The sequence below is a fragment of the Oculina patagonica genome, chromosome 7, assembly GCF_052425735.1.
Source record: "Oculina patagonica isolate OP01 chromosome 7, crgOcupat, whole genome shotgun sequence".
Classification (NCBI taxonomy): Eukaryota; Metazoa; Cnidaria; class Anthozoa; order Scleractinia; family Oculinidae; genus Oculina; species Oculina patagonica.
In genome coordinates, this window is record NC_135764.1 from 9,384,332 (window position 1) to 9,401,059 (window position 16,728).

At 40.2% G+C, this 16,728-nt stretch overlaps 2 protein-coding genes across 2 annotated transcripts; both read left to right on the top strand.

Annotated features, from left to right (window-relative positions):
• Window positions 1-926: 926 nt before the first annotated feature.
• On the top strand, window positions 927-3,469 carry LOC144659962 (uncharacterized). The gene is made up of 3 exons (XM_078520495.1): window positions 927-1,091; window positions 1,766-2,040; window positions 3,286-3,469. The coding sequence occupies exons 1-2, from the start codon at window positions 958-960 to the stop codon at window positions 2,037-2,039; spliced, it is 408 nt and encodes a 135-aa protein (XP_078376621.1). The 5' UTR covers window positions 927-957; the 3' UTR covers window position 2,040; window positions 3,286-3,469.
• Window positions 3,470-5,665: 2,196 nt separating this feature from the next.
• LOC144659749 (putative N-acetylated-alpha-linked acidic dipeptidase) lies at window positions 5,666-13,725 on the top strand. Its single transcript, XM_078520245.1, has 5 exons — window positions 5,666-6,045; window positions 8,876-9,086; window positions 9,735-9,923; window positions 10,561-10,852; window positions 11,542-13,725. Exons 1-5 carry the CDS (start codon window positions 5,759-5,761, stop codon window positions 12,822-12,824), a joined length of 2,262 nt encoding a protein of 753 aa, XP_078376371.1. The 5' UTR covers window positions 5,666-5,758; the 3' UTR covers window positions 12,825-13,725.
• Window positions 13,726-16,728: the final 3,003 nt, after the last annotated feature.

Here is a 16,728-nt window from a genome sequence, read left to right on the forward strand (position 1 = left end):
GCGTAGTTTACAACTACACTTCGTCTAGAGAGTCAAGAGCAAACGTAAAATTCTAATGACTACATATAAGGGGATTATAACTGTGAAGGTAGCAAATATTGCTTTATTAATTGTCTCCATGCAAGCGTTTTGCGCATCAAAACTATACCCCCTGAAGTATCTACCGAGGAATTCTCCTTGGCCAATATATTGTCGTATATTTGACAACAAAAGCGTGGGTATTTGCTAACTATCTCACCGATATCTGTTGATGAATTCTCCTCGGTCATGCAATAACAAAACATGCCTTTATCCTGGTTTTTGTGCGGCAAAGAATGAAAAAAAAAAAATCACTTTTTTTGCTAACGACTCTCCCAGCTCGGAATGTTTAACGTTTGTATTTCTTTTGATTATTTTTAAAGGGAGCTTTACTTTTTGATCACAAATAGACAAGAACAACGCGGGCTAATACGCACATCTTCATTTAGAAAATTCCACCACAAGTACAGCGGTCAAAAACCTCGACAAAAAGGCCAATCGTGAAAAGATATAGATACGGTAAAACGATCAGATAAAATTTAACTAATTCGGCGTTATTTACACGGTAGGTAATTTTCTGGTGCATGTCCTCTTGTAATAAACTATTTTCACTTTAATCTTGACAGCATTTGATAAGGAAAGTTCCAACAAAAACCGCTCAGTTTTGAGGTTATGGCAAACACCGATTTTATCATTTTCCAGAAATCCGTGAGTAGTCCTCAGCTCTGGGACTCTATTAATATCTTATTTTCAGTTAAAAATAACATTGAAATAGCACTGACTTTTATATTACCGCCCCTCTCCATATCTAATCCATATCATGAAACGAGCTGAAACTACAATACACCAACAAGATCGATATCTGCCAGTACCAATATCTTTTAACCAGGGGCATAAAAAAGCTAGGAACAGAGGCTTTTTCAGAACCGAGAGTTTTGAATGAAGACTGCGGTGTTTCTAGCTTTGGTTGGCCTTGCGCTAGCCGCAAGCTACGAATTCCCTTTTAGTGAAGATGAAGTTCTAGCTTCAGAGAACACGTTGGAGGAAACTAACGACGATTTTCCCTACGAAAGGTAAAGCACCATTTTTGTTTGTTACTGTCAGTTATTTTCTTCATTTTAATGACTTTAATGCTACGCGGAGATGTGTTTACAATCAGTTTACTTTGCTCAAGCGAGTAAAGATAAATACGAATTAACCATATTCAAATCTTCACATTCTAAAATCAAACATTTTTTTACTAATAGCTATAGCACATATTATATTATATCATAAATTGTAGAGCGTAGCTGAAAACTGAATTGTTTTCTTAAGCAATTAAGAAATTTATGGCAACTCCTCTTTTCGCGGTGAAAACGAAGTCCTCATGCATTTCTTAGGTTGAGTTCTCGTGGGTTATAAAGGTGGACCCTCTGTTACAAATCACGAAAATGAAGAAAACAATATCTTACCAAAAGGTGGTGTAAGCATGTTATTGATGAAAGAAGGAATGAAGAAATAAACGGACTATCAAACAAAAGAATAAAAAAAGATGAATGAATGAATTTATAAATGAATGCGTTTAAAATGGTTTATTTTCAATCTTTGAGCAATACTTACAGTAACATGAATAAACATTTATTTCAATGATCAAAAGCTATCAAAGTCGTGAAACATTCCTAGATAAAGCGAATATAAAAGTTGAGATTGGAGGTTGTTGTGTCAGTTAACGTTAATTCAGTAGCTTCCCTCATGTTTACTATTGTAGGAAGGAAACACAAGCATTCGAGGACGATCTCGATGGTACTGACTACAAACAAAGCGAGGGAAGAGAGGATGAAAACAACGCGATTCAAAACGATGTCGATGATTTCATGGAAGAAGAAATGAACAGCCCCTTTAACGGCTTGGATGAAGTGTCCGATCCACGTCGACGCAGTCGAAGTCGTCGCAGCTTTCGCAGAAGTTATCGCAGTCGTCGACGTCCTCGTCGACGTCGTCGTCGTTATTGCATCAGGATGCCAGGAAGTTGCGGGAAATAAGGTGAGTAAGTTTTTTGGAACGAAAGAACAAACGAACGAACGAACGAACGAACGAAAGAATGACGAACGTACGAGCAACGAAAACGAACGAACGAACGAACGAAAGAATGACGAACGTACGAAAAAAAGATCGAACAAAAGAACGAACGACCGAGCGAACAAAAGAAAGAATGACGAACGTACGAGCGACCGAAGAAACGAACGAACAAACGTACGAAAGAAAGAACGAACAAAAGAACGAACGACCGAACGAACAAAAAAAAAGAATGACGAACGGACGACGAACGAACAAAGCAAACGAAGAAACGGATGAACGGTTTAATGAATGAGAGAACGAACAAATGAACGAACGAAAGAGGAAAGGAACGGAAGGACGAAAGGAGGAAGGAATTGAGGGATAGACAAACAGACGGATCAAGGAACGAAGGAACGAAGGAACGAAGGAACGAAGGAACGAAGGAACGAAGGAACGAAGGAACGAAGGAACGAAGGAACGAAGGAACGAAGGAACGAAGGAACGAAGGAACGAAGGAACGAAGGAACGAAGGAACGAAGGGACGAAGGAACGAAGGAACGAAGGAACGAAGGAACGAAGGAACGAAGGAACGAAGGAACGAAGGAACGAAGGAACGGAGGAACGAAGGAACGAGGGAACGGAGGAACGAATGAACGAATGAACGAAGGAACGAAGGAACGAAGGAACGAAGGAACGAAGGAACGAAGGAACGAAGGAACGAAGGAACGAATGAACGAATGAACGAAGGAACGAAGGAACGAAGGAACGAATGAACGAAGGAACGAAGGAACGAAGGAATAAATGAGTGAATGAGTGAATGAATGAATAGATGAATGAACGAACGAATGAATGGAATGAATGAATGAATGAATGAATGAATGAATGAATGAATGAATGAATGAATGAATGAATGAATGAATGAATGAACAATTAACTTTATTTTAGTTGTACCGCAATATAACTTTTTAAGAAAACTTATTCCACAACTGAATTTTTTGGCTAGTAGTACGCTTTTGCATAAGTTATATAATAGACTACTTATTTTATATTGTAGTAAAATCGCGGGTTATTCCAAAGTACAACAACGGGAGAAAACGTGGACGGCATCTACTTGAAAAAAAAGAAAAAAAGATAAAATGTAAAAAAAAAGGAAAAAAAAAATAATATATGCTTTAAGACTAGATCTGTTTGATTGAATCTATATTAATTTTATTTTTGTATTCTCGACAGGCTTATGGAGCTCATTGTCAAGTTGGACAAAAAGTAAAGACCCTTAATTAAAACACAAGGAAGAAGCTTAAACTTGCTTTAATGACAAAACGTGAAATGATGCTGTGAATTTGTACTGTAAGCGACCTACCGTTTCTCACGAAACTTTGTAATTAAATGATTCCAGAAGCAAATGCGACCACCATTGCAATTGTCCTTGTTCTATTATCTCCTTCGAATCTATTGTTGTTAAGGCTGGTCACGCAACGCCCCCCGCCCCCTTCCTTAAGTGGATAGAAGCGTTACGTCATGCGAATCATATGCCCTCGTAAGCGACCTTCTCTGCTAGACCAGTGGCGAATCAAGGGGAGGGGCCCGGGGGCTCGGGCTCCCAACTTATTTTTAGACAGAGCGTGCAACTCTCGTGTATTTGTGTAACGGCGCTTTCACAAGTAAAGTTATTTATAGCTAAGCCTTTCCCGCGAAAATTACTGCATCTGATGAAGTCGCTACTACTTTGCGAGGAAATGCTGAAATTATTGCTTGAAATGCTGTCAGAACACTCCGAGAAAGTTTCCTCGCATGTACCCGCTATGTTAACTTCCCATGTGGACGAGGTACTGTAGTTAACGTATCAACAGTCTATTACGAAATAGCTTGTGATTAGCTATCCGAAACCAATTCGCAGGAAAATCTTATCTAACAATAACTTTTATACTTTTGAAAAACTCCGTTTTACAGATGCAGAATGGAAGTTGCACGCTCCGGGTAGTTGAGGCCCGAGGGGCCGAGAAAAATTACCTTCGAGAGCGGATCCCCCTTTTATTCCAGGCTCTGGATGATCCCCCGGGGGGGGGGGGTACTCCCTATAATGGCCTATACGGGGAGGCTCCGCCCTAAAGGGGTACCTTTCAGGCTTCAGGTATATAAAAGGGTAAAAAGAAAAGGTAAAAAGTAAAAAGTAAAAAGTTGAAGGGTGGACTTGGCTTTAAAGGGCCAAATCGAACAGACGCAATATGGCTGTTTTTTTATTTTTAAGGCGCATAAAAGTGACAAGAAAACGTCCTATTTTAAGTCCACGTCATGTCTCTTAGGTATATGAAAGGGGTACCTTTTTCAGTTAAAGGTATACGAAAGGGGTACAATTTCTGTCAAAAATGGTATATAAAAGGGTAAGGGGTTAAAACTTGGGGCGGAACCTCCCCGTATAAAACTTTTCTGAGTAACCCCCCCCCCCGGGGGATGATCCGGCCCCCCAATTACGTAAAGGTCTGGATCCGCCACTGAAGACTGATGGCAATCATTCAGAACAGCATCAAAATATACACATCTCCCAGCTTGAACGTCATTACTATCGTACTAGAACACCGAAGTTGTTATCTGTTTGGCAAGTTGGAAGCACTCAAAGACGACTAACGTCCATTCTCGTCCCCATAACCCTGTGCGTCTCTCTTGGCCGGTAGGGCCTTGGCACAAGAAACGAAGGCCTTTGCAGACAAAGATTTCCAGTCGTAGATCCTGAAACTTCCGGTCTTCGTGTACGCAGTCGTGATGTTTCTTCATACTGTGTTGGAGAGCCATGGCGTTTTTAACTTTCGCTTAAGATTTCTCTGTTTTCAAACAGCCAATCAAATAAGGGAAATCGAATTAATTTAAAAAAAAGTCATATGTCTCCAGCACCCTACGTTTGTCGAGCCAAGACCCCGCCGGCTAAGAGAAACAAAAGGGCTATGGGAAAGAGAATGTTAGTGGTCGCTAACTGAATTTTTTCAGTTGCTAGCGACCAGCCCCAGTGGTAACGGCCACTTTTTGCCGCAAATCCCAAAGGTTGACACTTAATTAACGAGAGCTTTGTCTATATCCCGGGGGCTACCATACATGGGCTATATAGGAATGTGCCACGTGATAGGGTATGGTTTTTAGGTTCTCAATCCTCAAAAAGGGTGTCATTTGCCTCTTTTGACATCGTGTTCCCGGTGTGATCCTTAAGACACAACTGAAGGGAATTTATTCAACAGCTTTCTAACAGCTGATAACTCATAAAGGGCGAAGCCCCAAGCCAACTATAAACTAAAACACGGACATTTCCTACTACTCAAGGAAGGGCTTAGGAGTTGGGCCCGAAAAAGAGCATCAGATGACCCTCCAACCTTACCAGGGTGGGGAGGGGGAAGTGATTACCATGTTGCGTGACCCTTTGCGAAAATTACATGCAAGAGGCTGATACCAGAACCAAAGCATTTAACTTAGTCAAGGGAATAAACTGCATTTAAATAATAAAGTAGCTTAGCTTTATCGCGCTGTTATCAATTTCAAATTTGAGTTGAGAGTCAATCTTTTATAATATACAGTGGGCCAGTTCTCATTGGCGGAGGTAATAATTTCCTTGACCCGTGCTCGAGGTATAAATTAAATCAAGTCACTCCACCGAAACCAAGCGGCTTGTTTTACTAAAGTCAAACTGCTGCTGCAGCAGTAGACGTCGGGAAATAAAATGGCGACCGCGATGAAACCGCTGTCAGAGTCGTCCGACAACGAAGTCGAAACTTTGCCATCCGCTCAGAGGCAAAGTAGATTTCAAAGATGCGTGAAATCGCCACGAAAGCGACTTGTGATTACAGTCGTCGTGACAGCCATATTGGCTGTAGTGGTCGGGTTTCTTATCGGCTATTTTGTGCCAAAGCCAAAGGATGTTTGCAAGGTCGTCAAGGCAAGCAGAGAAGATGTGCACGACAAATTTGAAGACAGTGTCAGTGCAGCGGAGATGGAGAAAGAGTTCAGGTGAATAAACAAAGCTTTGATTTGACCGAGTTGAAATATCGATGTCGAGAATTGCTCCAAATAGATATTGTCAACACTAAAATGTTATTAGCGACATTAGCCGGCGGGCTAAACTTGTAGGAGTTCTAGAATTGTAAGGGTTTGATCGTTTTCGAAAGCTTCTAAAACAAGACCGTTTGAGGTAAGGTAGTTTAAGTTGACTCCCGGGATTAATTCTCAGCATAACAATAATTTGCATTTAAGGCTCAACAACACTGAAAACTAATGGGCCATTTCCAGTAGTGTTTCACGACAGATGTGCGAGCTTAAAATGTCTGTTGCTTCGTTCTGTGAGCATTACACTCGAGAAAAATCAAAATCGATTCAAATTCGTTACAATATTCTCCTGTATCAACTATTGAATTCACAAGTTGTCTAACACTTCGGCACTACATTGTTTTGCCATTTGTAAACAGAAGGAAGTTTTCCCGTTTCAATGTCAGCAATGTCAATAGAAGCAGCTGAGTCAGGGTAGCTAATTTGCATTTTGTAAAATCGCTTTCAAGGTCAATATTACAGATATTATCCATAGAAGCTCGTAAAACGCCCCCAGTGGCTGTATAATTTGTGTCTTTTCCGGAAATAGCCAAAACTAAAACATCAACGCACAATTATAAACAAAAAGGAGCAAAGGCGACTAGTGACTTATAACACATTGGATAGAATCGATAGAATTACGAATTACGAAACTTGGAAAAATACGCCAAACGTTTTCTACATGCGCCATTACATGCAAAATTTCGCTATAAGATTACCCCTCAACCTGGTAATTATGGAATATTTACAAGTTCAAGGCAGCCAGTTGGCCAAAGAGAGCAATTTATTCTAAAATTGTATCGAAAGCTGATATGAATATTTGATTTATATTATTTAGCACACGGAGTTTCGCGCTAAGTTCGCAGCTGGAGTGACGTCTTTACTTGCTTCCAGTCTGTTTTGTAGCTGCACTTTTTACGTGGACAAAAAATAAAAATAAATCAAACAAACAAACAAACAAACAAACAACAAAAACAATAACTACAAAACAAAAATAGCAAGGAAAAAAAAATCTTCAATTCAAGCAATAGCAGTTCCCGTCCGGTCACGCATATCGACAATTTTGAACCAGGGAGCAGAGGTGACGCAGACTTGCTCCAAGTCGCCGTTAGGTCCACAGGAGACCGCTGGATAGGAAACAGAGGGCGCGCGCGGGATGAGAAACAAAATGGCGGAGGATCGTGACGGAACAAGCATTCCTCGGCAAGTGTCATTTGTCCTCGCGCGCGCGCACAGAAATGAATCGGCGATCAAAGGCGATACTCAAGTGGTCTCGCGCGATTCAAAGCGATAAAATAACAAGATGCAAAGAAAAAAGAGCGACTTGGGGCAAGTCTAAGGTGACGCCAGCTAATGATGACACCAGGGGCAGCCCACCAGTAAGGAGATCTACTCGAGCAGGAGCTGGTCAGCATTCGAACCCTCACCACTTACCAAGGCCTGTGATGAGAGAAAGGCATGGCGCAGCAACCGCGATAGACCAGCAAATACTGAACTACTGTAGCACAGTCCAATCTACTTATAATGCAGCTGTTAACTTAGAACGCTCAAGTATAGAAGCGTGTTGTTACTGTTCTATTAATCAGTTGATTTGATTTCTAGTGTTTGTTAGGCTGTCGAGGACTCTAACCTCAACAGGGAAGTATGTGAGGGTGCGTTCCTTTCGCACACGTGTGACCCTGGGGCCGAGTATGCCCACGCATGCGCATGCAGAAAAAGGAGCATGGCGTATTGGTTTTGTAAAATTCGTGAAATTCGTTCGTCAACTTCTGACTTTATTTATCTGTAAAAAGCGTGTCCTTAAGGCGTCCAGGCGCCAGGGTTCTGGTTGTATATTAAAAGAGGAAAAAAACTTTGTGTCACAACTGTTAGTAACAACAACAACAACAACAACAACAGAAATAATAATAATAATAATAATAATAATAATAAAAAAAAAAAATAAAAAAAAAAAAAAACAATAGAAATAATAATAATAATAATAATAATAATAATAATAATAATAATAATAATAATAATAATAATAACAGCAACAAAAACAACAACAACAACAACAAAAAAAAGAACACTATTTTAGCATTTTTGTAAGGCCCCGTACACACTGACCCGGGTAAATTGAAAACGGAGAAATTTGAAAACGCCGCGTAAAATGTTTTCCGTCCACATTAACCCGGTTAAATTTGAAAACGATACCCACTTTCGAGAGCGTTTTTAAAAAGTGCCGTTTTCTGTGACCAAAAACGCCGTTTCAGTGTGGATGGTTGGCCTATCCGGGTAAAAAAAGATGCGTTTTCAAATTTACCCTGGTTAGTGTGGACGGGGCCTAAGACTGACTCGCAAATAGTCAGTGTTTTGTGTGTCTCACATGAGAACACAACACAAATACCAACCTCGTTCCCAGGGCTTTTCCCTTGGTGATTTGGAATCATCAAGGGAAAAGCCCTGGGAACGAGGTTGCACAAATACATTACATTCAAGCTTCAACTCTCAACAAGAGTGATCTATTTAACTAGTTGCTGGTTAACCTTTTTCAGTCATTTAAGTCATGACAGACCATCGCAACGTGAGCATTTACAAAAAGAAAGCCTGGAAAATTCAACCTTAAACGGGATTTAAACCCAATAAGACCAATAACGTCTGCGGCACTACGTATCTCGGGCTCCGATATAATGGGTTCAAATCTTGCTCAAGCTGTAGTTCAAATATACAATATTCGATTGATTTTCCTTTTTACAAAAAACTTGCTTCGATTCAGGTTGTTTACGTCAGAGCCACACATTGCTGGATCTAAAAGACAAGACACGCTGATAAATCACATCGCAACAAAATGGCGGGAATATGGTTTTGACATAGTGGAAATACCGGAGTACCAGGTGCTGCTCTCTATGCCACAGGAAGACCAACCCAACACAGTTGAAGTTCTCGACAATGGAGCTGTCGAGTATACCATACTTGGAAGAATTAACGTAAGTCTAACCCTATTTCTTCCCGGTGGGCGGGGGTGCCAAATGGCGCCAAAATGACGACATACATATGCATTTCACTGAAATAGTCAGTCAGATTGGATTTCAGACTTCGCTATGAAACTTAATGGTAGCAAAGAAACTACTTTGGATCTAAATGACAAAACCATAGCTTCATTACAAACAAGTATGTCAACAGTTTTTAAAAATACCAAATCGCAATCTGTTTTTCCAACCTTCTTCGGTTTTTGTCCCCTCGTACCTTTTTTTTTTGTTATATGGTTGTTTTTATATTTCTATCAATTTGGTGCCCTTTTCATTATGTCTACTTTTTGTTTTAATCCGAGACCTAGACATAGTTCCTTTAACATTGACCAGGAAAAACTTATAAGCATACGATAAAGACTTTGGAATAAATTCTTCGTCAAAACAACAACAACAACAACAAAATCAACAACAACAGCAACAACAACAACAAAACAAATTTCGGTGAAAAGAAACTTTGAAAGCATGGTTGCCATAGAACCGTCATGTGTTGTGATGATTTCTTTCATAAGTGATCTAATTTCATCCTTCAAACCCTTATTTAATTCACTGGTTTCCTTTCCAGTTGAACTGGAAGTAATTTAATGTCTTTTTTGCATGTTTTAGGTCACCACACAGGACGAATCGAAAAGCGTGTTCCAGTATTTTCCTTATCTCGCTTTCGCTCCGCCAGGTGTGGTCGAAGGTGAACTGGTTTTCTGTAACGCAGGCAACGAGGCAGATTTGCAAGTGTTGGATAGCATGAACATCACTGTAAAAGATAGGATTGTACTCTTGAAAGGTCAATCTGCCTCTGTAAGTACAAGTCGACGTAAAGAGGGTAGAGAAATGTGATAATTAAGTTAAAAAAGCGAGGGAAGCACAATAGCCTATGGGTCTCATAGTAGTGCCAATAAAAAAAGGCTATTTTCGTATTCTCTAGATTGGACTGAAACTTCAACCTCGTCAAAAGTGTTGGTTTGGTTACCAGTTTTCTTATTTATACCGATCCCCTAACCTTCTCCGTTAAGAGCTCTTAATTATTGCACAAGCAATCCTTACCCACCAAGAGTTCGGCACTGGCAGGGGGAGGGGACAAGGGTGGTAATATGATCTGTATTTGTGTTTTTTTTTTTGGCCGGCGTTCCAGCTGCTTTTGTTCACGGTTTTGGCTTACAATGTAAGGGAATATTATTAAAACCAACTAAGTTGGTGTTATTTGCATTTATAAAGATACTCTTTTATTAACCTCCTCGTAAAAACCATTTACAGATATGGAACATTATTCCTTTTTTGTTATTTTACCAATATAAAAGACTACTGCAGTTCACCCCTCCATGGCTCCGATCTCAGACGTCTGGAGTGGGTCTGCAGAAACTGGTTTTCGAAGAGTTGTATCAGATTGCTTAGATCAGTAGGTACATCTACTAATGACTTCTCTTCTCTCTTACAGGTAACCGCCGCAGCCAAGCGGGGAGCTGTTGGGGCGATTCTGTACGTAGATCCTGACACAGTAGCCCAAGAGGGAACCGATAGCAAACACACGTATCCCAACGCTCCGTGGATGTCTAAAAATGCAGTGTTCTCAAAGAAACTGATAAAGCGTAATGGAGATCTACTAACACCAAACTTACCATCTATCACAGGAATGTATCGAAGACCCAGGAATGAAACAGACTTGCCAAGCATTCCAGCTCAGCCAATATCGTATGACGACGCCTTAAATCTACTGAGTCGTCTTCGAGGTACGTTTGCATTGTACTCCAACACCACAGTATGGTCAAGTTATGTTTTAAATAAAAACTGTAACATTTCACAATAGATTAAATAGTGCATAAATAAAATTAAATTAGATGAATCTACAGGAAATAATGCAATCTAAAAGCCTAAATAAAGACTGTTAGTTCTTGCCATGAAACTATTCCTTATCACAGTGTTTCTACGGTTTTCGTAGTTGTGAAGACATCATAGTACACATTTACTCCTGTTTACTCTATTTTTAAACTGAAAGTACCTCTGTTAAAATATGTAATGAAATATTTTTTATTTTCCAAGCGTGTGCTATAATGTTATTATCATTATAAACAAGCCCAACTACTACACACGTTGAAATGAATTAACTTAAAACACTTCAGGTGTTATTTTAAAACTGTTTTTATTTAAGCTTTTACTAGGTGTTTCACGTGCAGTAATTTAAACAGCTGGAAGTGGGTTTCATGCTAAGCTGCTTTCATAGTACGTTAAATAAGTAACTCTAAGCATCGCACAGGTTAATACGCATCATTGTTAAGGTTTACATGAGAGGAACGGCCAGTATCCCCTGGAAGTCTATCTTCACGGTATATAAACCGTCTTCGTTAAACTCGTCATCTATGTGACAGCATTTGCTGTGTTTGCATAAATAGCATGTTTGTTTTCTTCGTGAATGTTGTAGGTAGTGAAGTACCTAAATCTTGGCGTGGCGATCTCAAAGTCACCTATAAATTTGGTCCCGGTTTTACCAAGCCTAACACTACCGTGCGACTGAGAGTTTACAACGAGCTGGTTGTAAAAACAATCTACAATGTCATTGGCACAATCAACGGTCAAGAAGAACCCGACCGGTATGTCCTTGTCGGGAACCATCGAGACGCGAAGTTTTTTGGAGCTGCAGATGCCTCCAGCGGTTCTGCCACTCTGATGGAAATAGCTCGAGTCCTTGGAAAACTCAAAGGGGACGGTTGGCGGCCGCGACGAACGGTGAAGCTGTGCAGCTGGGGCGCCGAGGAGTTCGGTTTGATTGGATCTGTTGAGTGGGTCCAGGAAAACGCCAAGCTTCTTACGAACCGAGCTGTTGTTTATTTGAACACGGACGTGGCAGTGGGTGGGAACTATGTTGTAATCGCACAGACCTGTCCCATGCTAACTGAAGCGATATTTTGCAGAGCGAAGAAGGTCAAAGATCCTAACAAATCCAGCATTTACGATACTATGGTAAGCAGATTTGGGCCTTCCAAAGATTATCCTGGTGAGCCATTCACGATACCGTACTTGTACTATAGCGATTACTTGCCGTTTTACATGAGTATTGGAGTGCCCTCCGCTGATTTCAGTTACTTCGATGGACGAAAGGACCGTGGCTTGATTCTTTACCCCGTTTATCACACCCAAGAAGACAGCTATTATTGGATAAAGACGTTCGCAGATCCAAAGTTCGCCTACCATGTTACGATGACGAAGTTTGTCGGTGGATTACTTCTAGATTTTAGCGACACCTTGGTTTTGCATTTAGATGTGGTGCGTTATTCCAAGGCAGTGAAAAGGTCATTTGAGCGGCTTGAGACAAGTTTGCAGCTAGATAAACTGAATGTAACAACAACGTTCGTGCACAATGCCATTCAAGAGTTTATCAACGCAAGTTCGCTATTTCAAGCTGCAAAAGACAAACTAACTGGAAATGAAAGCCCGCTTGTTGTAAGGGCGATCAATGATCAACTTATCCAGGTCGACAAGGCGTTTATCAGCCCATTCCTGAGAACAAATGACCCAATGATGAAGCACGTATTTTCACGGGATACTCCATCTTGGCGCAGTTCACAATCCTTTCCAGGAGTGGTAAATGCTGTGAACAGTGTAAAACAAACAGGAAATGTTGATGCAGTCAAAGAACAGTTGTCGTTGGTTGCCGAAGCCATCTTGTCTGCAGCTGACATTATCAAACCTGTAGTTTGCAATTAGAAACAGCCGAGACCACCAATTCAAAGAGCAGGCGTGCCCGAAAAATATGGACTTAAACTCTCATATAAGGGTGTTCTGCTTACTTTTGGTATTCCTTACTGTACACCTTTTAGTTTTGCCTGAAAGAGGCTGTTTAATGTCTATTATATAGACAAAAAATATTTATCACACTATTTATCACTATTTTTCGCTCTCGGAGTTTATCCAAATTGTCATAGTTTGAGGTACCTATTGTATTATTTTATGTTATAGGTCCCTTTCTTGTTCTCCAGTTCCATTCTTAAAAAAAAAAATAGCAAGAACAACAACCAGTGTTCCTTCAGAAACGTAAAGAACAGACCAGGAGTTGCTTAACTGCTGTGAAAAAAATAACTGCCGTGAACGTTTCTGCACACCAACAAGGAAATAGTTAACTGCTTTAGGAATTGAGAATAAATGAGAAGAGTAGTATAAAATTAGGGTAAAGGTAAAGGTAAAGTCTGTGTCCGAGCCAAGTGCCCCATACAGCCGGAGCTTATCCCGGTTTCCGTAGCATTAAGCGACTAGGAGTATTGCTACTCCCCCTGGATGGGATGCTAGTCCATCGCAGGGTTACCCCCCTTCAGTAAATTCGCCGGTACCCATTTATACACCTGGGTGGAGAGAGGCACTGTGAGAGTAATATAAGGAGGGAAAATGACTATTTTCCCTAAGAACTTTAACCGCGTGTATGCCTCGACCATATTCTCTGTATTATGTATTTAAAGACTAGTTAAATTGCATAGAAAAATAGTAAGTACAAAAACAGTTCGGTTGTATCAGCGTCATTACTATCGTACAAGAACACAAAAGTTGTTATCTGTTTGGCAAGTTGGAAGCACTCAAAGACGACTAACGTCTATTCTCGTCCCCTTAACCCTATCCAGACCGGGGGGGGGGGGGGCGGAAAGTGCCCGCGCCGACTTTGAACGCTTATAACTTTTTTAATATTCAACCAAACGCTGCCAAACTTTGAGACTTTATCTAAAATTTATCTGGGAATAATTTGGTAGGGTAGGTTGTTGTGTCAGGAACTTGACGTCACCATGGCAACGGCATTTTGACAGGCATGTTTTCCCAAATTTGTAATTTTCCTGTTTCTATTAATAAAAAATAACTTTAAAGCAATTATTTTCATCTGTTTACGGGTTTTAAGCACATTTTTATTGGTTTTGAGTATTTTCCAGTAATTTTGGGCGGTTTTCTGACGTTTTGAAAAAATTCGAAATCCAAGATGGCGGATCCAAGATGGCGGCTGTTTTGACATTATGATGTCATTGTCACGTGATGTGACGTCATCATCCCACGTGACATATAGCAAAAGATAGATTTTGGGACATACTATATATCCTGTAAGTTTCATTGTGATTGCTTAAATATTCTGGAAGTTACGGAGGGGGGGGGGGGGGGGCGGAATCCGCCCCCCCCGGTCTGAAAAGACCAAAAAAAGCCCGGTCTGAATAGGGTTAACCTTTTACGTCTCTCTTGGCCGGTAGGGCCTTGGCACAAGAAACGAAGGCCTTTGCAGACAAAGATTTCCAGTCGTAGATCCTGAAACTTCCGGTCTTCGTGTACACAGTCGTGATGTTTCTACATACTGTGTAGGAGAGCCATGGCGTTTTTAACTTTTGCTCAAGATTTCTCTGTTTTCAAACAGCCAATCAAATAAGGGAAATCGAATTAATTTAAAAAAAAATCAAGTCAAGTTCGAGTCGCGAGTCAAGTTCGAGTCAAGATTATTTTTTTTAAGTCTTTTGGTTTTAATTGCTGGTGAAAATGATTTACCAGAGGCACAAGAACAGTAAGATTGGATTTTTTTTTACTGCCGATTGAGAGAGCTCATTCATTAATTGGTTAGCAGCAGTTGCTTTTCAAAGAAGAAAAATATTCCTTGGTTTTTAACCCGGGGTTTCCAATAACTTTCCTTATACATTCCTACCTGGATTAATATATACACAACTGAAGCAGAGGTTACATTTTCACGACAAAAAATCAAGGGAACTTGAAAGTCGCCTGCAATAGCGAACAGACAAGCGGCCGCCGAAATATCAAATACAAATCGTGACAGCTTGAATTTGTATGACGTCTTAAACATGGCGAAGCGCTGGTCGTGCTTTTCACACTCTGCTCTCATTTGCATACGGTTGAAAGGCATTTCTAAGCGCTTGTCTAATAAATAATATTGTTTGTTGTTTCTTTCACTTTGCCATACAGAATAGATACACAGGGGCGGATCCAGGATTTTTCAAACGGGGGGGTGGCTGTTTACCAACATATGTTTGTTTACTATTTTGTTCAAGCCCCCAGTTCTTTTTTATGGGGGAACGGGGTTTCAGGAAGATTTTTGAAAGTGGGAGTGCAAGTTATTCTGGGTATGAGGCCCATATTTCATGGAGCCGTAGGCTCCATTCCCCTAGGGGGATCTGGGGGCATGCCCCCCTCAGAAAATTTCGAAAAGTTGAAGCCTCTTAGACGTGATCTCCGCGCTTCTGAGCAGCTTTATACAGCTGTCAATTAAGTTATTAAACCACTGTTTTTCCTTGATAGTTTGGCAAAATATTCTTTCCTCAACTTACCTTGAGTTATATTTCGGAGAAAAAGTCTAGTTCGTATGAAATGAACAGTGATTGAGATTTAAAGTTGACAGGCCACGAACTTACAAGAAAGAACAGATATGCGTTGTTTTGCTTAACCACGTGGGTGAAAATTTTTAGCCCTTGGCAAAGTGGCCTGGAGACAACTTTGGCGACTTTGCTTGATTGTGAAATCGCTTCGATGCGAAAAAATGGTAAGAAAACTCGCTAAAAAATGTAGACGGAGAAGAAAATCATTCCTGCAAGACTAAAACAACTCTTGAAAGCTAAAAGAAATCTAAATTTTTAAAATTATACACACATGTTTTGTAACGTTAAGCCAGAAGTTAAAACAGGCTGACGAAAATCTCCTATTTTGGAAAAATGACCGTCCTTAACTTTGAACTGCCGCCTGACTATGAAAGGTGGATTTACATTGTCCTTATTTTCTATTTTAATATGTTTATTTTCATTTTTTTGGTGGATCTAGGGGGGTGGCTAGCCACTCAATCCACCCCCCTGGATCCGCCCCTGATACACCAGGGGTCAACGACAATTAAGATGAAACAAGTTCACTGATAAAATTGTTTCCCGCATTTTGGGGATTCCGAGACAGTAATGCATGTGCTCCATTTTTCTCAGTCAAGTCAAGACTGATGTCGAATTCAAATCTGCCCGAAGTTATTCTGAATCGGATAAAAAATAATTTTAAACCAAAAAAATATATGCAGTCAAACTGTGTGACAGTTGTGTGACAAATTCGTTCGTTATATTTTCTATGGGTGCGTTTCTTTGGGAAAATCCAAAATTGGATTATTGATCTCAGATCACACGGATACTTTGCTCCCAAAGAAACGAATAATCCGAAAATGGATTTTTTGCCATGACAACCCCGTAAACACATTTCGCACAGAACATAAAATATCAGCACAAATTTATTTTTCGTCGAATGTATCCTAGCTAAAATAATTTCAGCATACAAAATCTTTTACAAAAACCACACGTCGAAGTAGATCTTATTTAGCGTTAAGCACAATGTGACGAGAAAGCATCTGAGAGCGAAGAATGATTGCGAAATGATCAGTGCAAATTTCACTCGTGACAATTTCAAAAGGATACAACTTCCGTAGGCACACAGTGGCTGTTCTAAAAAACCTGTATCCCGTTTAAAATGATACTACATACCTATCTGAAGCTACCGTTTCCTTTTATCGTGAAATATTTTTGTATTTTGATCGAAATAACCGCCTAAAACTTTCCGTATGGCAGTGTTTACAAAGAGCGAACCTGTATTTTCACAGCAAAGACCGCTG

Bases quoted from the DNA above. Each gene is read 5' to 3' on its own strand.
- LOC144659962 (XM_078520495.1), top strand. From the start codon at position 958: ATGAAGACTGCGGTGTTTCTAGCTTTGGTTGGCCTTGCGCTAGCCGCA. The intron at 1,092-1,765 runs GTAAAGCACCAT...TTACTATTGTAG, and splicing joins GACGATTTTCCCTACGAAAG to GAAGGAAACACAAGCATTCG.
- LOC144659749 (XM_078520245.1), top strand. From the start codon at position 5,759: ATGGCGACCGCGATGAAACCGCTGTCAGAGTCGTCCGACAACGAAGTC. The intron at 9,924-10,560 runs GTAAGTACAAGT...TCTCTCTTACAG, and splicing joins TGAAAGGTCAATCTGCCTCT to GTAACCGCCGCAGCCAAGCG. The intron at 10,853-11,541 runs GTACGTTTGCAT...TGAATGTTGTAG, and splicing joins TCTACTGAGTCGTCTTCGAG to GTAGTGAAGTACCTAAATCT.